The sequence below is a fragment of the Ascaphus truei genome, chromosome 16 (assembly GCF_040206685.1).
Source record: "Ascaphus truei isolate aAscTru1 chromosome 16, aAscTru1.hap1, whole genome shotgun sequence".
Classification (NCBI taxonomy): domain Eukaryota; kingdom Metazoa; phylum Chordata; class Amphibia; order Anura; family Ascaphidae; genus Ascaphus; species Ascaphus truei.
The window spans coordinates 48,667,092-48,694,920 of NC_134498.1; the positions used below are offsets into that span (position 1 = coordinate 48,667,092).

The 27,829-nt window shown below is 46.2% G+C and overlaps 1 protein-coding gene across 2 annotated transcripts in view; it reads left to right on the forward strand.

Moving 5' to 3' along the window:
• Positions 1-19,936, forward strand: part of ABCB7 (ATP binding cassette subfamily B member 7) — a 43,378-nt gene extending 23,442 nt beyond the window's left edge. Inside the window, exons 6-17 of one of the 2 annotated variants that reach the window (XM_075573504.1) lie at positions 2,726-2,994; positions 4,531-4,619; positions 4,999-5,086; positions 5,405-5,579; positions 7,260-7,417; positions 8,957-9,120; positions 9,515-9,644; positions 10,318-10,489; positions 11,147-11,250; positions 14,496-14,603; positions 18,193-18,444; positions 19,797-19,936. In XM_075573504.1, coding sequence (XP_075429619.1) covers positions 2,726-2,994; positions 4,531-4,619; positions 4,999-5,086; positions 5,405-5,579; positions 7,260-7,417; positions 8,957-9,120; positions 9,515-9,644; positions 10,318-10,489; positions 11,147-11,250; positions 14,496-14,603; positions 18,193-18,411 — 1,676 coding nt within the window. In that variant the 3' untranslated portion in view covers positions 18,412-18,444; positions 19,797-19,936. Of the gene's footprint in view, positions 1-2,725; positions 2,995-4,530; positions 4,620-4,998; positions 5,087-5,404; positions 5,580-7,259; positions 7,418-8,956; positions 9,121-9,514; positions 9,645-10,317; positions 10,490-11,146; positions 11,251-14,495; positions 14,604-18,192; positions 18,445-19,358; positions 19,489-19,796 lie in introns of those variants that run through there. The other variant, XM_075573503.1, reaches the window with a different exon arrangement.
• Positions 19,937-27,829: the final 7,893 nt, after the last annotated feature.

The following is a 27,829-nucleotide window of genomic DNA, read 5'->3' on the forward strand; positions in this document are numbered from 1 at the left end:
AGGGAAAGCAGATTTCACAAATATTTAAGAGCACAAGGCTAGCAAAAAAAAAAGGGGGAAAACTCTTGATAAACCAACTAATTGCTCATCCTTGGCAACTTGGTGTGTATTTCTTTAATTGCTGCTGTTCCCTGCCATGATCCGAGTTATTAATGTAATGGTGTATTAGAGATTTGATTCTGCGCTCTAATAAGAAGTTGTCGGCGTTGTGTCTCGCGTCTCTTCTTTCTTTTTTTCTCTCCCCCCCCCTTTCATTCTCTGTGATGTTTCAGAAACCGCTAACAGGCAAAAAGCCCCGTCTGTTGGTTTTTCATTCATTTCCAAAACTGTAGGCCCGTAACGATCTGCTGCTGTTGTGTTTTTGTTTACCTGCCTGTTTCTGCTCATTTATCTCGCATGTTTTTTATTTTTGGTCCCTCTCACTCCATTTGCCTACCCCACATCTGCTGGGTGGCTGTCCCATGGCACACACTACCTCTTCAGCAAAGTGGTTTTTTTGCCTCGCGTCTCTTCTACCTTGCAGCTTTAGACCATGAGCCTTTTGTTCTGGCATGTTGTATATTCTGAGAGATCCCTCTCTCAGCTTTTATTTATATCCACGGCCAGCTCTCGCTCTGTTCTTCCATTATATACACGCGGACGTCTCTTTGGTCTTTGATCATCAGAAGTTTTTACGTGTAACCTCCTGCACCAGTTTCCCTTCTCTTCTCCACGTCTCCGCTCTCTCCCTGTCCTCCTGGAGCCGTGGCAAACGTGGCGGAAAGTAATGAGCATTTCCCTTATTTCCGCTCTGAAATGAGCGCGCGTTGCCATCTCCCGCTGACATGATCCCAGCAGCACGTCCCTTTTTGATGCCATCAAATCAGCATAAAATAATTGGATTTATTGCATGGCTAGCAAAAGAAAATGCAAAATGGAGTAATTGCTGATCCTGCGCAAGCTTACACGGAGCTAAATTATGACGCTGCAGTTGGTGCAAACAATAGAGATATTAGTACTGGGGTGACCAACTCCAAGGTCCTCAGTCTTTGACTGAGCCACTGATTGAGCTACCTGTGCTGAAGCAGGGATATCCGTAATACCTGACCTTTTGGTGGCCCTTGAAGACTGGAGTTGGTCACGCCTGCACTAGCGCGTTTCGCTCCCCTTGCGAACAAGACACGTAGAGCGACTCTGTGGCCGGACGGTACCAGGACTGTGATTAATATATTTCAGTAGTTTGATGATGATTAATTTAAACATTGGATCTGTACTAGGGGAGGCCAACTCCAGTCCTTAAAGGCCACCAACAGATATCCCTGCTTCAGCACAGGTGGCTCAGTCAGCAAGTTGGTCAGCCCTGCTCTATAGAATACAGCAAAGAAGCAGTCTCCCCCCCCCCCCCACACACATACTTTATTGTTAAGACCCTTCCTTGCCCCCATCCCCACCCCCCCTATTTTTTGTTACACGTGTGGGTAGCAGGGCAGGTATATGGAGACGAACCACGTTAATTACAGCTCTGTGGACCCTCTGGTGTCCGAGATTGTTACCCCCAGATACACAATAGAGGTTTAAATCCCCTGCGTGTACCTTTTAACACGTTCACTGCCAGGGCAGCATTGCAGTGCTTTGGGGGATTTCCCATGATGCCCTCTCTCTTTTAATGTATGTTTAAAATGTACAGGTGCATTATAGGATCTAGATAAAGAGCTGCGCTCTAAACCAAGCGTGGTAATGTTCTACGTATTAATTGGCACAGAGACTGAGAGATCGATAGTGACGTTCAGACCAACAATTGTTGGCAATGGAACTAAATTCCAAGGTGTGAGACAATGCAGCTGATCACAAAAGATGGCTCAGCACATCAAGAAGTAATGAAGTTAGAAAGAAGACAAGCGCGAGATTCTCATAGCAAGAGGAGGTTTAGTAACATATCCTTTTTACTAAAATCACCTTGCGATGAGACTCTTGCGCTTGTCTTTTTTTCTATCCTCGGCACTAAAGGGATCAGTCGCATAATTTCACATTTTGATTTGTAATGCCATTTATGATGCTGGATTCATGACCAATCCGTCTTCAGTAGATACAGTACCTGTCTCTTCCTCGCTGCTGCCATCCGAGGTACAGATCCAAGAAAGGGTGCTAATCGTTATATGGGTGGGAATGGAGGCATGCTGGAGCTTGGCACCCCATTTGCGGATCTTGTCCGAAGACCGCAGTGGGAGAGACGTGTTTTTTTTTCTTGCCCATTCCAACGTGCTTTTTTAATTTTGAATCCAATGCTTTGTCCAGGAGATATGAGTTTTAAATATTTGTTTTTGTGGTTTAAAATGGAGCTCTCCCCAGAGCCCGGTGAAGACTAAAGTTTACCATGGCAACCACAGAGGGGATTACATTTAATATATTTTTTATTTGCTCTGAGCGTACATTGTGTAGTATTAAACCACTCTGTGCCGGAGGCCCCACCTTATCCCAGTGCCGGGGCTTGCGGTAATCAAGGCCACGTTATCTCCAGTGTAGCACTTGGGGAATTTAGTTGTGACAAGCCCCCTAATGACACAAATGGAGGGTCTCCAGCAACTGGTGACGTCTATTGGATGTCACTACGGTCAACAGTGTGCCAGCCCCCGTGGCTTCCAATGAACGTCACCTGGGCTTGGTGATGTCCTCTGGAAGTCACGATGGCTGGCACATTGCTCGCGAAAGCTTCATCTGCTAAGCCTGCAGCTGCTCTTGTTTCTAGATGGATTGTCCAGGGCTAGCTCTGCTCTCTTCAATGAACTGAGGAACGCCGTGTTCGGGAAGGTGGCTCAGAATTCCATCAGGAGGGTCGCCAAGAACGTGTTCCTACACCTGCACAACCTGGACCTGGGGTTCCACCTCAGCAGGCAGACGGGAGCGCTGTCCAAGGCCATCGACAGGGGCACGCGGGGCATCAGCTTCGTGCTCAGCGCCTTGGTGTTTAACCTGGGGCCCACAATGTTCGAGGTGTTACTCGTCAGCTGTATATTGGTAAGTCCTGTCCCGGCGGTCGCAAGAAAATGCTGTGGGATTGAGGCCAAGATGCCTGTTCTAGGTACACTTTGTATGCTACGTCAGTGGAGGAGAGAGGTTTCCCAATAAGTGATACTTTGTGTGCTAGAGGTTTCCCAATAAGTGATACTTTGTGTGCTAGAGGTTTCCCAATAAGTGATACTTTGTATGCTAGAGGTTTCCCAATAAGTGATACTTTGTGTGCTAGAGGTTTCCCAATAAGTGATACTTTGTGTGCTAGAGGTTTCCCAATAAGTGATACTTTGTGTGCTACGTTAGAGGTTTCCCAATAAGTGATACTTTGTGTGCTAGAGGTTTCCCAATAAGTGATACTTTGTGTGCTAGAGGTTTCCCAATAAGAGATACTTTGTGTGCTAGAGGTTTCCCAATAAGAGATACTTTGTGTGCTAGAGGTTTCCCAGTAAGAGATACTTTGTGTGCTAGAGGTTTCCCAATAAGAGATACTTTGTGTGCTAGAGGTTTCCCAGTAAGAGATACTTTGTGTGCTAGAGGTTTCCCAATAAGAGATACTTTGTGTGCTAGAGGTTTCCCAATAAGAGATACTTTGTGTGCTAGAGGTTTCCCAGTAAGAGATACTTTGTGTGCTAGAGGTTTCCCAATAAGAGATACTTTGTGTGCTAGAGGTTTCTAATAAGAGATACTTTGTGTGCTAGAGGTTTCTAATAAGAGATACTTTGTAAGTTGGCGGTTAACAATATGCACAGATCATATTGCCAATAACGTGTGTTTTTTTTCATTTATTTGTATATACTTGTATACACACACAATACAAGTGATGTTAAATTACCCCTGATCATTACCAGATAAGTAATCAAACACCCAGCTGCTCTAATTAGCTAAAGTTTCAGCCATTGGGTGCAGTTGTAGGGAATTTGTTCACTTTGCTCCTAGTACCAAAGTTAACTAATTTCAGTTGTATGTTTAACGGGTAATTAATGCCTTTTTTTTTTTTTGTTTACCCCAAATCTGACACCTATAATGGGTAACAAAATAATGACTCGTCGGCATGGATTTAAGAAGGCTAGGTCATGCCAAACTAACCTTATTAATTTCTTTAGTTTCAGTCCATACTTCCCGCATCCCACTCACTCCCCCCAATCTCGCTGCCATTTTTAATGACTTTTAATGTACCAAGATTCTTTGGGTTGTTCCAACAACAATTTCGGAAGCCACAACACTTCCTCTCTTGAAATAGGTGGCCATGTTGTGTGCCCTGGGAAGCCGGATTTTGCCGATCCATCACATGAGAACTGATCGATCGGCAGCTTAAATGCTTAGTAAAATTAAAAAATGGAGAGAGACGCACAGCTGTATATGTAGCCAATGCCACTTTAAGGCGTTCCAAGCAGATGACAGCCAATTTAACAAATTACAATAATTGTGTTTCTATTTTTTTGCTGCTTGGCTAATTTTTCCTTTGGGGGGGGGGGGGGGGGAGGGGTGAAGTTTCCCGTTTCCGATGAATTCACGTTTGTTTTTTTGTCTTTTCTCTAGTACTACAAGTGTGGAGCCCAGTTTGCACTAGTTGCGTTGGGAACACTAGGAACTTACACCGCTTTTACTATTGGAATAACACAGTGGAGGTAACAAATACATTGATCCATCTTGTACCATTCATTTGCCTTAGTAAGGGAAAGCTGCTGAGGAACGAACAAAAAAACTTATCGTGCTGCACTTGGAAACAGCGGTTTTGTTTTTTCTCTCTCTTTTATGCTGAACTACTTCAGATATATCGGCTTATTTTCATTGTTTTTGTTCTTCATAGGAAGAAATGGTTTTGCGAGCGGTTTTACCAAATACATATTTGATATAAAGCATTTTTTGCAACAAATAGAAAATCCAGATACTTGTTTTTTTTTTTCTTCTTTTTTTTTTAAACCTTCATCGCCACAAAAGCGTTTTTTGTTTTTTTTTTTGGCAGGGGAAGAATCTACAAAACATTTGTATTTTTTTGGTTGGTAGGACGCGGTTCCGGATAGAAATGAACAAAGCGGACAATGAAGCTGGTAATGCTGCGATAGACTCATTGCTCAATTATGAAACCGTTAAGGTAAGTGATCCCCGTTTGCATCTGTTGAAATGTGGTCCTGCAGATCAGCGGCTTGCTTACGGCAGGCTTGGCTATATAAGTTACTTTAGGCTGTTCATGGGCTGCCCTGGACTATATAGAATGATCCCCTAAAACTTCAGGGAAAATGCCTGTTTAACAATGATTGGGTGCCAGTTTTGATGTGAATTCCTCGAGCTTTGATGTCTGCCGGTAACACTGTGTGATATTGGGCAGACGAGCACCGCCTTTAGACCCAGTTTTTTGTGTATTTCGCACACGCTTTCGGCAGTGATTCTAACCCGTTTTTCTTGCCTGCAGTATTTCAATAATGAAAAGTATGAAGCTGAAAAGTATGATGGGTTTTTGAAGACTTATGAGAACGCCTCGCTGAAGACGACCTCCACTTTAGCCTTGCTGAACTTTGGGCAGAGTGCCATTTTCAGTATCGGTCTCACGTCCATCATGGTGCTCGCAAGCCAAGGGATTCTAGCAGGTGAGGGTGCCACGATGTGCTGCAGCGCTGCGATGTGCTGCAGCGCTGCGATGTGCTGCAGCGCTGCGATGTGCTGCAGCGCTGCGATGTGCGGCTGCAGAGTACTCATCTTGTAACAATCTGTATATTCACATTTCAATAACCGTAGTAACTGCATACTCTAAACAACCCAAAAATCACTTTACTCTCTCCTAAATCTGTCCCTGCTTCTCTCCTGCTGATATCCCTCACCTGGCTTCCTTTTAAACTCTATCACTTACTGTACAGAATGTTCCTCCTCTCCTAATGCTATACACTCTTCTGCCCCTCCTTGCATCTCAGCCTTAATCTCTCATACACTCCTCTGCCCCTTCTTATGTCTCATCATAATATCTCACTATACCCTCCTCTGCACCTCCTTACATCTCAGCCCTAATATATTACTATACCCTCCTCTGCCCCTCCTTACATCTCATCCTAATATCTCACTATACCATCTTCTGCTCCTCCTAATATCTCACTATACCCTCCACTGCCCCTCCTAACATCTCAGCACTAATATCTCACTATACCCTCCTCTGCACCTCCTTACATCTCAGCCCTAATATATTACTATACCCTCCTCTGCCCCTCCTTTCATCTCAGCCCTAATATATTACTATACCCTCCTCTGCCCCTCCTTTCATCTCACCCTAATATCTCACTATAGCCTCCTCTGCCCCTCCTTACATCTCATCCTAATATCTCACTATACCCTCCTCTGCCCCCCTAATATCTCACTATACCCTCCTCTGCTCCTCCTAATATCTCACTATACCCTCCTCTGCCCCTTCATACATCTCACCCTAATATCTCACTATGCCCTCCTCTGCTCCTCCTAATATCTCACTATACCCTCCTCTGCCCCTTCATACATCTCACCCTAATATCTCACTATGCCCTCCTCTGCCCCTCCTTACATCTCACCCTAATATATCATTATACCCTCCTCTGCCCCTCCTTACATCTCAGCCCTAATTTCTTGCTATATACCTGCCCGACTCTTGTGTTCTGCTCAAGGATGTCTTCTCTACCCCTTTTTGTATATAAAGCCCCCTCCCGCCAAAAATCTCTCGCACTCGCTGCCCCACACCTCCGGAATACCCTTCCCCTCAATATCCGATTAGCATCTTTTTAAGGTCTATCCACCTTTTTAAGACCCATCTTAACACACACCTCTTTAATGAAGCATATAAGTAGCTCCGTGGCTGATACTATACACCTCATACATCGACCTTGGCCCCCTGCAGACGCACTTATCAGAACGCCCTCCTCCTGTCTGTAAATTCTCCCCTCTTACCACTTAGATTGTAAGCTCTTCGGGGCAGGGACTCCTTTTCCTATTGTTACTTTTATTTCTGAAGCGCTTATTCCCATTATGTGTTATATCAGTATGTCCCGTGTATTACTGCTGTGAGGCGCTGTGTACATGGCCGGCGTTATGTAAATAAAGACATACATACATTATTTTTGTATAAGGCTTGTGCAACTCCAGAATCTTGCATGCCTTCCATTGGAGCAGCGTTTCTTCTAGTTCCTGAGAAAAAGTATCATTGCCGTGACCGAACAGCCACCTCTGACATATACTACTGTCCGCTGGGTTGTATTTACACTGTGACCGCTCCAGTCTGGTCCCCTAACGTGCTGCTGCATTGTATCCAGGTAACATGACGATAGGTGACCTGGTGATGGTGAACGGGCTGCTATTCCAGCTGTCGCTGCCCTTGAACTTCCTGGGAACGGTGTACAGAGAGACCAGACAAGCTCTCATAGACATGAATACCCTGTTCACCCTACTGAGCGTCGACACGAGGATTAAAGTGAGTGCCTCTGGGGTTACTCCTCTGTCTCACAGTACTTCATCACAAATAAAAGCCGTTCCCATAGACAAATTCACACTGTTGATAGAAGTTTTATCATCCAAATATAAGGCATAGGACAGGTATCAACAGAAAACACAGATCCAAGTTATGTCATGGGAACCAGTGACCGGACGGTACTGCAGGGAGAAATACCCAAGTTATGTCATGGGAACCAGTGACCGGACGCTACTGCAGGGAGAAATACCCAAGTTATGTCATGGGAACCAGTGACCGGACGGTACTGCAGGGAGAAATACCCAAGTTATGTCATGGGAACCAGTGACCGGACGGTACTGCAGGGGGAAATGCGATTTCCAGGGTTCAGGCCACATATGCCTGTAGGTCAGGGGTGGTCAACTCCAGTCCTCAAGGGCCCCCTACAGGTCAGGTTTCCAGGGTATCCCTGCTTCAGCACAGGACTGAGCCACTGATTGAGTCACCAAGGATATCCTGAAAACCCGACCTGTAGGTGGCTCGTGAGGACTGGAGTTGGCCGCCCCTGCGGGTAGATCAAGGGTTCCTGGAGGTGTACCGACCGCCGGGCAACATCGAAGCAGAAAAAGCCGCGGGGTTGAGCGTTGCTGCTTTTTGTTTTTCTATTCCCTGGTAGTGTAGGATTTTGTAGGAAATAGATAAAACTGGCAGAGTAGCTGTGCCGGGGGGCAGAGTAGCTGTGCCGGGGGGCAGAGTAGCTGTGCCGGGGGGCAGAGTAGCTGTGCCGGGGGGCAGAGTAGCTGTGCCGGGGGGCAGAGTAGCTGTGCCGGGGGGCAGACCGCGTCTGCGTGCCTAGTTAAAGGAGCAATTCATGCCATTTGATTTTTTATCTTTTAACACAGGTTTTACCCCATTAATTTCAGCTTCGGGGACCCCCTGCTTCCGGAGATACTTACCTCCGTATGGGGGGTGCTGGTAGCAACTCCGGGGGGACCCCCTGCTTCCGGAGATCCTTACCTCCGTACGGGGTGTGCTGGTAGCAGCTCCCGCTCAGCTAGCTGGGTTCTAAAGTTTAAATCTCCCACCTCACGTGGGCCAATAGAAAACCGGCCCAGATAACGTCGCGGCTCCCTATTGGCCGGCAGGGCGTGGATGCGTTGAAATCCCTCCGTAATGTGAACCCTGCTAGGAGAGCGGTTACCCACACCCTCTTCGGAGGTAAGTATCTCCGGGCGCAGAGGGTCCCCGGAGCTGAAATGTATGGGGTTAAGCTCCGGAGACTTCGTGCTTCAAACCAAGGGGGGTAAACACTCATGAATTGTCACTTTAAGGCTTCAATATTAAATTGGAGCAGGCTCCTTCCCAATAGGAAACCCAGCATTGCCAAACTATCCTTGATGTCTGGTAATACCCTGCTATCCAGCTCCCCCACCTCCCTGTTGCGGACGATATTGTATGCTAGACTTGCGGTTACTTGTTGCAGGCGAGTGTTCATCAATTAATACCACAGGATTCGTTACCTGCGCAGCTAAATGACGGTAACCTCTTTTTTTTTCTTCTCAGAATAAAGAGAAGGCCCCTCTGCTCCTGGTCACTCCTCAGACAGCAGCCATCACCTTTGATGATGTCTATTTTGAATACCTGGAGGGCCAGAAGGTCCTTGATGGGGTGTCCTTCGAAGTGCCTGCAGGGAAAAAAATAGCGATCGTGGGAGGCAGTGGGTCAGGGTGAGGAACTGCTCGGTAACCATCCCATCGGTCAGCTTTTTGGGAACATTCCTGTTGTGTTAGGCACAAGGCCAGAAGTTTGGTCTTTCGGGTGCCGTTAGCTTCAAAGTGGTAATCGGACAGTGACCCAATGATTTGCTAGATGAAAGAGAGAGAGATATTAGAAAAATATAAAGATACATTTATTTAACACATCATAAGATACAAACAATAAAATCTGATCAGCGACAGTTTTTTGGGCTCGAAACGCTGCTCAGATTTGCACCCTAGACTAATAAATATATAGACCACTACGTTGGGTGTCAGGGAATCTGAATTGAATGGGAACGTCCCTTTGTGTTGGAGATGAGATGTTGAACTTGCTTTTTTTTGTTTTTTTGCTGTCTCACCCAAGAAAGAGCACCTTAGTCCGACTGTTATTCCGCTTTTACGAGCCTCAGAAGGGAAACGTGTACGTGGCTGGTCAGAACATTCAAGATGTCAGCCTGGAGAGCTTGAGGCAATCCATTGGCGTTGTTCCTCAGGTACCGAAACCTCTGTGCTCCCAATGACCTGTTTAACACGCCACCGATACGCACTGCATCCTTACCACACTGCTGGGAGGTCTGACAGCGGGCGACTGCCACATACGCCCTCATTCATCACGTGACGCTGTCATCCTCGTGCTTGAGAATTTCAGCGCCTATTTAGAAGAAAATAAAATTAAGTGGGGCCTACATCTTCCCAAGCATGGAGAGGACAGCTTCACAATATATTAAACCGGGGGACTCGGGTGTTCAGGCATCTGCAGTAAGGCAATGAAGTAGATGAATAAATGAAGATTAATTGCAGATACTGTAAATAGTTTTAAGAAAACATCTTTACATAAAATAAATAAATAAAAAGGTATAAAGGAGCAGTGATCAACTCCAGTCCTCAAATCCAATCCCCCCCCCCCCAAACTGGTCAGGTTGTCAGGATATCCCAGCTTCAGCACAGGTGGCTCAATCTGAGCCTCTGATGGAACCATCTGTGCTGAAGCAGGGACTTATTGAGCCACCTGTGCTGAAGCAGTGTCTGCACTATACACACACACACACACACACACACACACACACACACACACACACACACACGCTGCTGTAGGGATTAGGTGTCATGGAGAGTGGCCGTAGCCAGCGCACCGTGACCTTAGATGACTTTGTCTTTCTCCTGCAGGATGCTGTCCTGTTCCATAACACCCTGTACTACAACTTGCTGTACGGCAACGTCGGTGCCACCCCTGAGGAAGTGTACCACGTGGCAAAGCTGGCAGGGCTACACGATGCCATCCTCCGCATGCCCCATGGCTACAACACTCAAGTGGGCGAACGAGGGCTCAAACTGTCCGGTAATCCCGCAGAAGAGAAGGGTCTGTCCAGTAAAGGGCAGTAAAGGGCTGGAGGCAGAATAGGAGAATGAACCCAACACAAACACCAATAATTGGGTTAAACACTGACGTGTGCCTGGCAAGTTCCATGTTCAGCGCTGCATACACTGCAGCGCTATGAAAGAATAAGATATGTGCGGGGAAGGATGGTTTGCAAGCCTGCATCTTGCTGGGTCCTGAAGATGGAGGGTGGGAGCTCAGGGGGAACTCGAACAGGCACTTCATAGTTGTGGATCCATGCGTGAGGCGTCTCCAAGGGGTTTGGCAGAAATATGTAATGCCGTCTCCCAGGCAGTATAGTAGCGCCCTGAGCCCATGTGAGGACTGCGCACTTGGCGTGAGTGGTATAGTAAGCGGTTGTTCGCCCCCCGCCCTCCCCCAAGAGCTCGGGGCCTTACACTGCCTGGGATCGTCACACCGTTTTGTCAGCGATAGTCTTGAGGGGTCAGCAGTGAGATTTATTAATTAGGGGTTCGCAGCACACATATTTAGTAGCAGGGGGAGCACAGGTTGGGAGACCGATGAGGCATGTGCAGTGGTTTGGAGCCCTTGGTAAGTAAAGTGTAGGCGGGGGCCGTGTCATCGGCATTGAAGTGTGGGATTTGTCGCCTTCTTCAGGAGGGGAGAAGCAGAGAGTGGCGATCGCCCGGGCAATGCTGAAGAACCCGCCCATCATTCTGTACGACGAGGCCACGTCTTCCTTGGATTCTATCACTGAGGAGGTAACGTCATATCCTCCCGGCTGAAGCACTCGGAGCCTTATCCCATAACCGCCGAAGTCTGTAGGGCTTTTGGGGCGAAAACGTTGCATGTGGCCACTTTGGCTTGTATAGACACAGCCCCTTAGTATGCAAGAAATGAGGTAAAGACCATAAAAAGCACCCAAAGCATTGAGTTATTATGTGAACGTTAAAGAGCCAGTCCCACACAATGGGCAGGTTTCCTCCGCTCCTGTGCAGAGCGGATCGCGATCTGGCCAGAGCAGGAACGAGGACTTCCTCTGGCGTCATCCGTGACGCAGTGATCATGTGATCGCTCCAAGGTGCGGTCACGTAAGCGCGATGTGCCGGAGGAGCTGTGGCTCTCTAGCGCCGGTCCCGCTTCAGCACTTAACCGTTTAAAATAAAACCCTTGCGGTGTGTATAAATGAATACATTTCTGTTTCCTTCCGACCGTATCTGGTAATTTACGGCTTTATCCCTCTGGCTGAAGTTGGCGGCATAATGCTCTTAAACGAAAAAAGAAGAAATGTCTCGATCAACAATATCCCTGGACATATAATCTTGGCACAAAAGAAATTTGGTAAAGATCGTTAAAACCTTCCATCATTTGATCACTATGGCGACATCAACGTTTATATATAATAAAAAAAATATATATATTTTATATATATATTATATATTATATATACACACTAGTCCCATGCTGTGCTTAAAAGCTGTGTGAACGGCGATGCATTTGTTTAAATGGGCTCCATGTGAATGGATATTCCAAGCAAAAGGTGACACATTGTGTGCTCATTTGCATGTCATTTCCCAGAATCCCTTGCTGCAGTGGGAGCACTGTACGCTAGGTGATAATGGTGAAAGGCAGGGTTGCAGACCTGTCTAAGACATGTGAATGTGCTCACAAGGGATATTCTTTATTGGATATATATATATATATATATATATATTCACTCATCTGTAGTTAACCCATTAAATATGCCACTGCCATTAGTAAAATTTGTTTATTGAAGAAACACGTCCATAAACATATTTGTAAAAAGATTTTAAAATTGTACATTTAAGGTGCTATTCCCCTTTCATTGATGTCTTGAAACGGAAGCGCGCCAATAGTGCACTGGGGGGCTGGCCCTTTAAGTGATATCAGAGATAAGATATTGAGACGCATGGTCCGTGCTGCGTGACTTGATACGGTGACGTTAAGATCTGTTCTCATACTATAACAGGAACAGGCAGGAAAATGAGGCAGTGCACTGCCAGAGGTAACAGAAGGCGGCTCACGGTGTGCAGCAAAGAAAATTATTTATTACATAAAAAGTGGACAAAAGGTCCTCCCTAAGCCACAGCAGGGGTCCACCAACGCGTTTCGGGCAGTATGCCCTTTCTCAAGGAGTTTATTCCAACTGCAGTTTATCATATTAAACAGGACTTGTTCTTTCTGATGCACTGGCTTTCTACATACTCATACTATAATAACATTTAGTGGTCCCTCTATCTTTATCGGGCTTTCTGTGCGGTACATGTGTAACCCGTTCAGTTTAAGCACGTTGTAAGTTGTTCGAAATATACAGATTGAAGATGTTTCATCCCTGAAATCTCTGCCCAACATCCCTACACGTTTCATCGCTACATTTTCTGCATCGTTTCTTTCCTTTTTTTTCTCCACATATATTTGTATTGAGTTGTTTAGGGGAATGAGAAAAGGGGAGTGTGGGATTCCACAAGCAATTATAATACAGAACCAATTGGTACAATGCACAGTGCCATAAATGTGATCAAAAATCTTTATTAAAAGAGAGAGAAGAGTAATATCTGAATCTTAGTAGGATCGTATTTTTGTTTTTAAAATTCGTGTGACCTATTCCTTGATCAGTTTTCTTCAACCAGGGTTCCCCGCGCATCCCTGCAGGGTTCCCTTTCATTTTCATGTCATTTTAAAATTGTACCAAATACTGTACAATGAATTTACAATGCATCTGATCTCAGACGCGCTATTAGAGAGGGTTGGGGTTCCTTACAATGCATCTGATCTCAGACGCGCTATTAGAGAGGTTTGGGGGTTCCTTACAATGCATCTGATCTCAGACGCGCTATTAGAGAGGGTTGGGGTTCCTTACAATGCATCTGATCTCAGACGCGCTATTAGAGAGGGTTGGGGTTACAGACGCGCTATTAGAGAGGGTTGGGGTTCCTTACAATGCATCTGATCTCAGACATGCTATTAGAGAGGGTTGGGGTTCCTTACAATGCATCTGATCTCAGACATGCTATTAGAGAGGGTTGGGGTTCCTTACAATGCATCTGATCTCAGACGCGCTATTAGAGAGGGTTGGGGATCCTTACAATGCATCTGATCTCAGACGCGCTATTAGAGAGGGTTGGGGTTCCTTACAATGCATCTGATGTCAGACGCGCTATTAGAGAGGGTTGGGGATCCTTACAATGCATCTGATCTCAGACGCGCTATTGGAGAGGGTTGGGGTTCCTTACAATGCATCTGATCTCAGACACGCTATTAGAGAGGGTTGCGGTTCCTTACAATGCATCTGATGTCAGACGCGCTATTAGAGAGGGTTGGGGATCCTTACAATGCATCTGATCTCAGACGCGCTATTGGAGAGGGTTGGGGTTCCTTACAATGCATCTGATCTCAGACGCGCTATTAGAGAGGGTTGCGGTTCCTTACAGTGCATCTGATCACACTATTAGAGAGGGTTGGGGTCCCTCCGAATTTCACATAGGGTTCCTTAACCAAAACAAGTTTGGAAACCCCTGTCCTTGATCTTCCGATCTTCCTAAAACACGTCCTATTTTCCAGGGATCTAATTAGGTGAATGTTTCTGTATCCAAGGATCCCATGTGCTGTATTGTGGAAACCTTTGATATTGCGTCTTAAAATAAATCTGAGACACTTTCCATCTATTACCTCCATTCTTTCATTGATGCCAAATCTTGATGGGAGAAGATGGTTCCTCCATGTAGCGATCCGTAGTGCATGGTTAACTTCTAGTAATGATTGCGGTTTAATCATTTTAACCCTTTGCGGCCTGCTGTGATTTTGCATTGTGTTGGCTGCACCCTCTGGCAGTGATGAGGTTACGGTCCAGATCCTCCCATCAGCGTAGGGTTTAAGCCGCGTTGGCGATGCTTTGCAGACGTTGCGGCGGCTCTGATTAAAACGTCAGGTCCCTGTCATTTGTCTGCACACGTCATTCTAATGTATTCTTTCCTGAACCCGGCAGAACATTCTGAGCGCAATGCGTGACATGGTGATGCACAGAACCTCTGTATTCATCGCACACAGGCTGTCCACCATCGTGGATGCTGACGAAATAATCGTACTGGATAAGGTAAGATGCATGTTAAATGTCTATCGGTCATAGAAAATTGTACAAATCGCCCTTTAAAAAATAAATATATGGTTCTATTTTGGAGAAATATTGATGTATAAACATTTTTGCGGGATCTGAAAAATGGCCGTCACTGTGTTTTTTTGCTGCTATGGTGACTGCAAGTTTGGGATTGCTGCTACTAAAATTAATTACAAAATATTGTAAAGAGGATACACTTGGTAAATCCAAAGATAAACTCTCCGTGGCGTCCGTGTAATGCTGTGTGCGTTTAATTTGAACACACTGCTGCCAGAGGGCATTGTGCAGCAAAGAGGTTAAACTGGGACACAACGGGGTGTTGGCAGCCGAGCGCTTTCATCTAACTGCAGCTTCAATACATGTTCCTCCAGCAGCCCGGGGGTTAATGCCTCCTCCCACTCACAATCTGTTTAGTGGCCATTTTTTCCTTCCTAGTCGCCAAATCTTGTGTGAAGCAGATGCGCTGGCAATGCGCAGGAATCCTCTGATGTCAGGAAGGCTGCGGCTTTGTGTAACTCGCTAAGCATTTCCACAATCTGCAGGGGTTGTACTAACAGGCTCAAAGGATTCCTAACCCTAAGAGCTCGCAATCTTCCTGTGCCTCAAACACAATGCAACTAACTGCAGCGTGTGTGTGTCACTGTGTGTGTGTGTGTCACTGTGTGTGTGTGTCACTGTGTGTGTGTGTCACTGTGTGTGTGTGTCACTGTGTGTGTGTGTGTGTGTCACTGTGTGTGTGTGTGTGTGTCACTGTGTGTGTGTCACTGTGTGTGTGTGTGTGTGTCACTGTGTGTCACTGTGTGTGTGTGTGTGTGTGTGTGTGTGTCACTGTGTGTGTGTGTGTGTGTCACTGTGTGTGTCACTGTGTGTGTGTCACTGTGTGTGTGTCACTGTGTGTGTGTCACTGTGTGTGTGTCACTGTGTCACTGTGTGTGTCACTGTGTGTGTGTGTGTGTGTGTCACTGTGTCACTGTGTGTGTGTGTCACTGTGTCACTGTGTGTGTGTGTCACTGTGTGTGTGTGTGTCACTGTGTGTGTGTGTGTGTCACTGTGTGTGTGTGTCACTGTGTGTGTGTCACTGTGTGTGTGTCACTGTGTGTGTGTGTGTGTGTGTGTGTGTGTGTGTGTGTGTGTGTCACTGTGTGTGTGTGTGTGTCACTGTGTGTGTGTGTGTGTGTGTGTGTCACTGTGTGTCACTGTGTGTCACTGTGTGTGTGTGTCACTCTGTGTGTGTGTGTCACTCTGTGTGTGTGTGTCACTCTGTGTGTGTGTGTGTGTGTGTGTGTGTGTGTGTCACTGTGTGTGTGTGTGTGTGTGTGTCACTCTGTGTGTGTCACTCTGTGTGTGTCACTCTGTGTGTGTCACTCTGTGTGTGTCACTCTGTGTGTGTCACTGTGTGTGTGTCACTGTGTGTCACTGTGTGTGTGTGTGTGTGTGTGTGTGTGTGTGTGTGTGTGTGTGTGTGTGTGTGTGTGTGTGTGTGTGTGTGTGTGTGTGTGTGTGTGTGTGTGTGTGTGTTTAATAGATAATAGTTAATGTGTGTTCTCTAATCACTGTGGCACTAACCTATACCCTGTAGTTTGTACTATCCCACAGTGACAATATATGCACTGCACTACTGTCAGATACAATGCATGTATGTGCATAGTGTGCGCAGATGGGCTGTGTACCAGCCCTGCATCCCTCGCACACGCTGCTGTATGAGAAGCGGAGCCTGATCTGTATACTCATCCCTGCTGTTATACAGCTCTCCCTGCTGGCATGGTATTCACCATCACCCCGGGGAGAGAGAACATGATGGGACACTCCTCCAGAGAGCAGAGAGTGCAGGGAGACGGGTCTTTAACAGAGCGAGAGACTGCTGCTAAAGGTGCAGTCCCACTTAGTTTGGCCATCGGTGTAACTTATTTTGTTCCTCCGTTTTCCCCCGATGTGCCATTCCCAGATCCTCCTCTTTATATTCTGGAGAAATGATATTTTTAACGCTTTGGTTACTGGCCTCTCTTGCAGAGAAGGGGTTAAATGTTTGCCTTATCACAGCCATGTTTGCTTGTTTATTAGTCATGACGAAGGCCTCCTCCGTGTGAGACTGAAACATCGATTTGTAATAAATGATGGAAGATTGTTCCGTTTTCTTTGATGTATTGGGTGGGTTTTGCCCCCCTATTATTTATTATTATTATTATCATTATCACAGCCGTACCTCCCCAAAAATATTTTACCTTCCACTCTGATGTCATAAACCGTGAACGCCGGAAGTGATAATTATAAAACGCCAGGGATAGAGCAGCAGGGCATAACATATAATATTAGAAGGGAATAAGTGACTTCGATTTGCAGAAACCCTGACCCCTGGCAAGCAGAATGCAAGTTACGTCCATGTAAGCAAAATACAGCTCGAGACAAAAAGGTTCGACTCAGTGACCAGCATACACCGCCGTAGCACTGCTCAGCTGGGCAACGCTGGGCTAGTGTGTACCATAACACTGCTCAGCTGGGCAACGCTGGGCTAGTGTGTACCATAACACTGCTCAGCTGGGCAACGCTGGGCTAGTGTGTACCATAACACTGCTCTGCTGGGCTAGTGTGTACCATAACACTGCTCAGCTGGGCTAGTGTGTACCATAGCACTGCTCTGCTGGGCTAGTGTGTACCATAACACTGCTCTGCTGGGCTAGTGTGTACCATAACACTGCTCTGCTGGGCTAGTGTGTACCATAACACTGCTCTGCTGGGCTAGTGTGTACCATAACACTGCTCTGCTGGGCTAGTGTGTACCATAACACTGCTCTGCTGGGCTAGTGTGTACCATAACACTGCTCTGCTGGGCTAGTGTGTACCATAACACTGCTCTGCAGGCCAACGCTGGGCTAGTGTATACCAAAACACTGCTCTGCAGGCCAACGCTGGGCTAGTGTATACCAAAACACTGCTTTGCTGGGCTAGTGTGTACCATAACACTGCTCTGCAGGCCAACGCTGGGCTAGTGTACACCATAACACTGCTCTGCTGGGCTAGTGTGTACCATAACACTGCTCTGCTGGGCTAGTGTGTACCATAACACTGCTCTGCTGGGCTAGTGTGTACCATAACACTGCTCTGCTGGGCTAGTGTATACCATAACGCTGCTCTGCAGGCCATCGCTAAGCTAGTGGATGTGGGATGAGTCATTGGATAAAACTTGCTCATTTCACTTTTTTAACTAACGAAGCAGGGGGAATGATTTACAATCTTCTTTAATAATAATTAGTAGTTAATCAAATTTATTCACACCCCTGTACTTGACAGACAACCAACTAGGACATGGTGAAGCAGAGACAAAGGCAGTAAAACGCGCCACTTTTTCAGGATGCCACGTGTGCAGACACTGCCCGTATACCGTTTAAAATAAATGAGTTACAAATACTTTGTTTATTTGAAGGCATTGGTCATCTTGTTTAAAGTTCTTAAATATATCGCTAGCACAAGTTTTATTTGGCGCGATGCAGAAAGCGCCATCAATTGGGGTGATGCAGCGCGTCCCCATGATATGATCTGTCTGATGGCTTTGTTTTTGCATTTGTCACAGGGGAAAGTGGCCGAACGTGGGACACATTCCAGGCTGCTGGAGAACCCTGGCAGCCTTTACTCGGAACTCTGGCACACTCAGAGCAATCGGGTCCTGAACAGTACCAAGAACCCGACAACAGAGAAGAGCAGCCAGCCAGGGTCCAAAGAGGAGGAACGAAAGAAACTGCAGGAAGAAATAATCAACAGTGTAAAGGGCTGCGGGAACTGCTCGTGCTAACCAAGAGGAACTGCTGTGTGAGCTACAGCTGCGGTCAGTGCTCAGGGAAGTGGGACATCGGCGTCAGGAACTTTCTGCTTTCTGTTTCCTCATATCATTCTTCTTTCCCTCCTCGGTATCTCCCCTCCTCGGTCTTTCTCTCCCTCCTCGGTGTCTCTCTCTCTCGGTATCTCTCTCTCTCTCTCCTCGGTATCTCCCCTCTTTCTCTCTCTCCTCGGTATCTCCCCTCTTTCTCTCTCTCCTCGGTGTCTCCCCTCTTTCTCTCTCTCCTCTGTATCTCTCTCCTGGGTATCTCCCCTCTTTCTCTCTCCTCGGTGTCTCCCCTCTTTCTCTCTCTCCTCGGTATCTCCCCTCTTTCTCTCCTCGGTATCTCCCCTCTTTCTCTCTCTCCTTGGTGTCTCCCCTCTTTCTCTCTCTCCTCGGTATCTCTCTCTCTCCTCGGTATCTCCCCTCTTTCTCTCTCTCCTCAGTATCTCCCCTCTTTCTCTCTCTCCTCGGTATCTCCCCTCTTTCTCTCTCGGTATCTCCCCTCTTTCTCTCTCTCCTCGGTATCTCTCTCTCTCCTCGGTATCTCCCCTCTTTCTCTCCTCTGTGTCTCCCCTCTTTCTCTCCTCGGTGTCTCCCCTCTTTTTCTCTCTCTCCTCGGTGTCTCCCCTCTTTCTCTCTCTCCTCGGTGTCTCCCCTCTTTCTCTCTCTCCTCGGTAGCTCCCCTCTTTCTCTCTCTCCTCGGTGTCTCCCCTCTTTCTCTCTCTCCTCGGTGTCTCCCCTCTTTCTCTCTCTCCTCGGTGTCTCCCCTCTTTCTCTCTCTCCTCGGTGTCTCCCCTCTTTCTCTCTCTCTCCTCGGTGTCTCCCCTATTTCTTGCTTCATTTCTTTGTGGTTTTTATGCCCTTTTATTTATTTCCCTATTTGTTTTCCCTGTTCTCTATCCCTTGATTGGCTTCTTCAGAGATCATTTAAATCCTCATTCTGGGAATCATCAGCCGTTTTTCTCTGGCAGTAAAAGGATTCCTCTGAACTGTGACACATGGATTACTAACTTTTATTTTATTTTTTTACGGCTATCCGATGCTTTAACCATTAAAATTATTGTTATTGACATAAGGAAAGTCTCCCAAGAAAGTTAACAAGCCGTCTGTAAATCTCTTCGACTGAGCCACCTGTGCTGAAGCAGGAACATCCTGAAAATCTGACCTGTTGGGGGGGGGGGGGATCTTGAGGACTGGTGTTTAGCGCCCCCTGGCACAGAGATGCCCGGCTCTGGTGAAACCGATGTATTAAACCAGAGTCCAACAAGCTTAGAAAGAAAGCGAAAACGAGCGTAATCATTTAAAGCCCCAGTAACATACGTCAGCGGAGTTATAATGTGATCTCCATCTAATTCCAGGTCCTCAATCCTTATTTCCCAGATGACCCGCTGACATCTTCCCTGTCTCCATTCATTCCTCATCCCTCTGATTTGCTGCCCTCCTAATGCACAGGAGAACGCAGCATCTGCTGCCGACTCGTCTGGCTCTGCAAACCGTCTCTGGGAAGAGACAGACGAGCGCTGCTCCTGAGACACTTTTCCCTCCCCGTACTCGTACCAATCTGGATTTTATTTGAATTTTTTTTTTGTCAGAGTTTTTTACAGGAGATCACAAATTCGGATACAAAATGAGGTGTTGTTTTTTTTTCTTCGCGGCACTTGGAAAACGCCAGCAAAATTCTGCTCTTTGCTGCATTTGACAGATAAATGATGCGTACGTCAAAAATGTGTTGCTTTTGTTCTGGAGACAGGTGTAGTGATATTCAAATAAACCTGTCCAGTCTTCACCAAAATGGGGACAATAAACGAACGACAGGATGCGCATTAAAGAACGCTAACTGAATTAAGACAGCACCGTAAATCCAATGTATACAGATGTAACAGGCCCATTCTGTGGTGTGATATGTTGCAATTCTTCCATTGAATGTTCTAGAAAGTCGGTGATATTCCGAGTTATTCTGCGACATGTTTGTTACAATGCCACTTATTACATCTGTGCTACAAACGGGTACAGAAGAGGCGTCTTCAGATGTTGATTTTGTATTAACTGTTCTCATTTATATCTTTTAAATGCAAGTATTTGTAATATACATTGAGGATGTATTCTTTTGTTTTCTACACCAAATGTAAAAAGACTTTGTAGGCCTCAGAAGCTCATGTCATGACCGTGAAGAATGTTCAAGGTGATCTGCATAAAAGCATCAAAATGTGCCCAGCTCGGGTCTGTTTGGTAAAGAAACGCGTGTTATTCTCTTCTGTTTACACGGATGCAGCTCCCTCCCAAGCACATTCAGAGCACACGATTGTTTGAAGAACCCGTGCTACAGGACTGGGCTTCTCCAGTCCTCGAGGGCCAGCAACAAGGCCAGGTATTAGGGATATCCCTGCTTCAGCACAGGTGGCTCAGTCGAAGATTGAGACGCATGTGCTGAAGCTGGGATATCCGTAAACCCTGATCTGTTGTTGGCCCTTGAGGACTGTAGTTGGCCAGTCAACGACTGACCGATTGGTTGAGCCACCTGTGCTGAAGCAGGGATATCCTGAACACCTGGCCTGTTGGTGGCCCTTGAGGACTGGAGTTGCCCGCCCCTGCACTAGTAGCTCTGCCAGTGAATTCCTTGCAGTACGTTACCAGCACCCGTGTGGCACTGCAAGGGTTACTAAAAAGAACGCTGCATTTTACAGAGAAACTGCTCAGAAGTGGGATCCTCTGCGTACGGATCCTCTCTGCGTACGGATCCTCTCTGCGTACGGATCCTCTCTGCGTACGGATCCTCTCTGCGTACGGATCCTCTCTGCGTACGGATCCTCTCTGCGCACGGATCCTCTCTGCGCACGGATCCTCTCTGCGCACGGATCCTCTCTGCGCACGGATCCTCTCTGCGTACGGATCCTCTCTGCGTACGGATCCTCTCTGTATACGGGCTGTTTTGTCCCATTCTGTGTCAAAGGACTTTTTTTGTTTTTTAAGAGCACTCGGGCGAGACACATTTTATACTGGAATCTTCCCCTGCTGCCAACACTTCAATGATTTGTGAGTTCAATATGCCCTCAATTAAGGCATATCTTTATCCGAGTTCTGAATTACTATTTTTTTTAAATTATTCGAAGTTGAACTTTTTATGTATTAAAAAAATATATGTAATATAAAGTGTACAGTTTAGATATGGCACAAAAAAAAATCCGCCGTGTAATTTTTGCTTTTAAAAAGTGCTATTGATTTATATGCATTTGAAAGCCTTTTAAATATTACTTCCAATGTGCACTTTGTTACTGTGTGTATATATGTGATTATTGCTGAATAAATGACTTTCGAGCAACGTTTGTTAATTATCCGTGGGCATCCGAAACAAGGCAAATGTCTAAAAAAAAAAACAAATCTAAAAGCTGTTCAAAACTTCTTTCTTCTTTAATGTGTGGGTGAAAGGATACGAGTCAGGGTTTCAGGATAACCCTGCTTCAGCATAGGTGGTGCAGTCTTAGATTGAGCCACCTGTGTTGAAGCAGGGATATCCTGAAGACCTGTTTGGGGGGTGGTTTGAGGACAGGAGTTGCGCCTCCCCTGCAATAGAGGATGGCTACGCCAACTCATACATTTTCTTCACCAGGAAGCTCTGTAGAAGCTACTAATTGGTAATTTTCCAGCAGCTGTGACCGCAAAGGGGTTAAAATCGCCTACGTAGCCCCTGTATATTCTAATCAACCAGAAAAAGGTCTCGCAAAGATACATCATCACGTTGTCACAACTAATGAATGTCTTAACTAGCAATGGCTCACATTTGCGACCGCCGCAGCCCGCGGTGAGAGAAGCGCCTGCGAATGCAGCGGCTACTTTTTCGTCCCAGTTTTCTTAAAGCATCATACGCCCAAAACCCATGCGAACCAGAACTGCTGGTATCGCCCAAAACCCATGCGAAGCAGAACTGCTGGTATCGCCCAAAACCCATGCGAACCAGAACTGCTGGTATCGCCCAAAACCCATGTGAAGCAGAACTGCTGGTATCGCCCAAAACCCATGTGAACCAGAACTGCTGGTATCGCCCAAAACCCATGTGAAACAGAACTGCTGGTATCGCCCAAAACCCATGTGAAGCAGAACTGCTGGTATCGCCCAAAACCCATGTGAAGCAGAACTGCTGGTATCGCCCAAAACCCATGTGAAGCAGAACTGCTGGTATCGCCCAAAACCCATGTGAAGCAGAACTGCTGGTATCGCCCAAAACCCATGCGAACCAGAACTGCTGGTATCGCCCAAAACCCATGCGAACCAGAACTGCTGGTATCGCCCAAAACCCATGCGAACCAGAACTGCTGGTATCGCCCAAAACCCATGTGAACCAGAACTGCTGGTATCGCCCAAAACCCATGTGAATCAGAACTGCTGGTATCGCCCAAAACCCATGTGAATCAGAACTGCTGGTATCGCTCGGAAACGGGGTTGTATTCCTGCAAGTCTCCAATTATTCCATTTAGATTGTAAGCTCCATGGGGCAGGGACTCCATGATTGCCATTGTCCAACACACTGCGTACGATCACCCTGTACGACCATGCTAATAAGCACTGCGTACATTGCTGGCTCTACATAAATATACATAATTACAGTGAGTAATGGCGCAGCAAGGTGCAAACAATCAGCATTGAGGAGCCTGTGTGGTATATCCATGAGATGAGTGATCATTTAAATCTAGCCCTGTATCTGCGTGTATATATATTCTTCATTTTTTTACACATATACTAAATCTATATAATACGGTGTACTGTATATACATACTAATATACATATACCACTTAATGTAGCTCAAATAACAGACAAAATGGATTCCGAGTCCCTTGGATTCCATCTACACGCACGCGCCATAGTATAATACAGTTTTAATTAAAAATAAGGTTAGAATTGTAGGGCTGTGAGAATGGCTCTCACAAGCCGTACATATTGTGCATTTGGTATATAAACTGGTAGCAGGTGTGGGCAGTAGTCGGTCCCTCTGCCACAGGCCACGGGGAGCTGGTGGTTCCATCCAAAGTGGTCCACACGCCACACCTGGTGATGCACTGGTGGCAGTAATGGCCGTGGGTTTATCCCCTGCGCTATATGACCCCTCAGTATGACCGTCCACATCGATAATCCCCGGACTTGTCAGCGTCTCCTGAGCAGGTAACAGAAGCGCTGTCCCGTGAAGATGCTCGCAATATTTGGGAGCGTGATCTGGTTCAGAGTAATGGCGATGGGGGGACTAGCAGAGACGTGAGATACACACTGGATTATAAATATCTGTCATTTTATTATGGTGGAATTCAGTGTTATTTTTCTATTCAATCATGCAATATATTTTTAGCTAGTGTTCCCCCTGAAGGCGCTCACATCCTGACTCCTCCTGTGGATGTTAGTGAGCTCTTCATCAGGAACAAGGACCGGCAGAGAGAGTCCTGTTCTTGACAGATTCCTGACTGAACAACACTGACACCTGTCATTTACAAGCTCTGGACCCCTCAGGGACATGCTCTGTGTGATGCACACCCTGAATAATGGATCGGGCTAATTACAGCGCCGTCTTTTGGATACTGGGGTGCTGGAACCTGCAGCTAAAGACCAACTGTTCTGCTTCTGTGGATGTTCCTCTATATATTGACGGGATGGCCAACTGGACTTGGATCTTTCCCAACAGCGCTGGTATGGCTTGAACGGTCCTGATTTGAATTCACCCGGTAAGCGGGTAAGCTTGGACAGCTTCATCACCTCTTCTTCACCATGCGGCCTCTACACTGATTACTGAGGCCGACTTCCAGGTACTTAACTCTGAGCTCGGCTGACTGCTGTACGGCTTGGACGGACCTGTTTTTAGGTTCCTCCGTGGGCTAGATGGTCTGTGGTCATTTGTTTGCTGGACTTATGGGATACCTTATTGAGACTTTGGGGTAGAATTGACATTATGTACGAGACAGGAACAGCGCTGAGTACGTATTCTTACCAACCTCCTGCTTGGTTCCCCTGATCCTGTTCCCCTGGTCCCGTTCCCCTGGTCCCGTTCCCCTGCCCGCCTTCTGCGGTTGTTACAGCGCTCGCCCATATGTTTTTCGCGTATAGAATGTATCTACGGGCATTTAAACTATGGCAGTTATTTGTTTCCATATACTGCTACAATGTTGTCTCACGTTTGCCTAACGTATCTGACATGATAATATCATGAGATATTAGGTATTTTAATCCATCTCTTGTATTATTTGTCATTGAAATGATTGTTACGTGTATTACTACTGTGCAGCGCTGTGTACATTAATGGAGCTACATGAATAAAGACTTACATTACATCTCCTGCTTCAGGGATTAATGGGCTACCATTTGGGTTTAAAGATACCATGTATTGGGTTTGATTTCAAAGGGAACTCATTTGTAGTTGGATTTGAAAAGTACAAAGAGGGTTTATGGTATGTTAACACCTGAACACCTTAAGGCTGTTCTATAGAGGGTGCGCTTGCTGCGCCGTGCGCCAGCGTGCACGGCCGCACACTCTATATTACGGGTTATAGCCGGGCCTAGTGTTAAACTGATACGGTCTAGAGATAAGGACATATGTTTTGCCCGAGACCGGACCCCTGGCATAAAGAAAAGGTTTTTTAAAGCATTCTCTGGAAGAGGTTTAAGTATTGCCAGGGGGTGGGACCATCCTATGCCACCCCAAGATATGAAACATTTCAAAGGGAACCCAATTGAAGTTAGATTTTAAATCCAACCCAATACACTGTATCTTTAAACCCAAATGGTAGCCCATTAACCCCTGAAGCACCAGATGAATTAAAATACCTAATATCTGATGGGATTATCATGACGGTGCCCCTGTATTATTGATACACATGCGCTATTTGGGACATTCTGCTGGGTTTCACTGTAGATAACTGATCTGTGGCAATTGTTCCGTCCCCTTTTGCACTTTGGGTCCCTCAGGCCATGCTACCTTTCCACGTCACAGGGGGTACACCAGGTTTTTTGGCCCCAAATGATCTGTTTCAGAGGGTAAGGTGCAGGGCATATCTGGCTTGTCACTGTTGTGATTGCACTGGAGAAAGGCTCCTGTTTGGGCCGAAACGTTGAGCTACTAAACTTCCCCTTTTTTGCGTTTGGAGGCTCTGCCTTGTTTTTTGTATTATTTTTCAGACGATATTAACAGTTACTATGGCTAATTTTGTTCGACGAGGGCCCTGTAGCTGTTGTGTGTATATAATTTATTTAGTGTGTGTGTGTTCACATACACACAGACACAATAAATACATACATATAAAGTATTTGTCAGCTGCCAGCGCTATGTAATAATAAAGGGTAATTAGTTCCTTTATTTTGATGGCATTCTTCATTAAATTCTATTAAATATCATGTGTTTTGTCAGGCAAAACTGAATCTGCCATCAGAATGTATAACACACACACACAATCACACACTAACACACTAAGACACACAAAATCATTTTGCAAAATCTGTTTAGTAACAGCTCCCCTGATCTATATCCATAGAAACGGAGAAATACAGTGCATTTCTGATAAGTACACATGGTTAGCAGCAAATAGCTGCAGGATTGTTCTCCCCAAAGACTCATTACTGCATCCAATGCTGGTGACCCTTTGACAATTCCATAACAGATCTCATTAAGACATTCTGCATCCAAACGCTCCGGTTTATTTTTATCTTTCGCATGGACGTGGAAGCGGTGTATAGAAGACATACAAGTACATATTTCTCCGCCTGGTTTGTAGCGAGACGGGTGACTGATGCCTGCCTTCTACCATCTGGTTGTAATAAACACAAGTATGAAAACCCTGTTGTGTCAAATAGACATCAGACGCGTGAGCTTTCGCCTGCGTGGGAAGGCTAGTCTGGCTGCATAGCGATACACTTCTGCCGCTCTCTGTCCACATAAATGTTAAGTTTGTCACATCGCTGCTGTGAAATACTTCTAATCCCTCTGCCATTTGCACAATGCAGTCTGCTGATAATAAAAGGACAAGCGAGATGTGTTGCTGTGATTGTGTATTGCCTCATCAAAGCTGAACCCAGGGGTCCTCAAGACTCCCTCCCCCTCCTTTCCAAAAGGTCAGGTTTTCAGGATATCCCTGCTTCAGCACAGGTGACTCAGTCTTCGTCTGAGCCTCTGATTGAGCCACCTGTGCTGAAGCTGGGATATCTTAAAAACCTGACCTGTTGGGGGGAGGGGGGAGGTTGAGCCCCCTGCACAGGGCTGTCGCCTGCTAAAGATGATCTCAGCCTCTCTATGTTTATGGACCATTAAGTGTTTCCTCCGTTAAAGGGACTGTATGTAATTCTAAGTTTAAGAGGCTGCCAATTACACGCGGGCAGTTTCATAGAGTAATATACGGGCTGTAACTCGCCCCAGAGAGCCGCGGGAAAATGGGCGTAAAAAAGCCAGTTAAGGCAGTGAGGCTCAACTCCAGTCCTCAAGACCCCCCAACAGGTCAGGTTTTGAGGATATCCCTGCTTCAGCACAGGTGGCTCCATCAGTCCCTGCTTCCGCACAGTTGGCTCAATCATTTCCTGCTTCAGCACAGGTGGCTCAGTCGTTGACTGAGCCACTTATTGAGCCACCTTTGCTGAAGCTGGGATATCGTTAAAACGGGAACTGTTAGGGGGGGTCTTGAGGAGTGGAGTTGAGCCCCCCGCGTTAGGGCGCTTCTGTAGGGAAGTGAGCCAGGTAGCCTCGCATATCCGCGGCATTTCAATGTGACAAAGCGTTGTGTATTTTACCTGTATATCCACATGCGCAGGTATGTCGCGATAGCGCCTCGTGCTGGGATGTTTCTGCCATTGAAGTTCGTTGTGATTGGTTATTAGGAGTTCAAGGGACTGCACTCCTAGAATTAAATCTCTGTTGTTTTGTTTGCTCCGCACCAATATACGTATCTTCATCAGGTTCATACTAGCCCACTAGGTGCCCTGCGAAATGCCCAATCTGCCCCTGTATCGGGTCGATTAATAATGTACAGCCTGGGCAAGTCTCCCAAAATGACCCCCCCCCCCAAAAAAAAAGGTGTTGGGCAAACTTAGAATACTGGCCTACTATCCCATAGCTGTCTGTGTGAGTGCAGCTGTAAGCAGAGTGAGTGTGCTCTGTGTATATAAGGGTATGTGTATCGGAGTGAGTGTGCTCTGTGTATATAAGGGTATGTGTATCGGAGTGAGTGTGCTCTGTGTATATAAGGGTATGTGTATCGGAGTGAGTGTGCTCTGTGTATATAAGGGTATGTGTATCGGAGTAAGTGTGCTCACTATCTATAATAATAATAATAATGTTTATATAGCGATTGTCTCCCAACAGGACTCAAAGCGCTTCACACATTAAAAGATAACAGCTATAAAAACATAAAAAGACATTTAAAGCTTTAA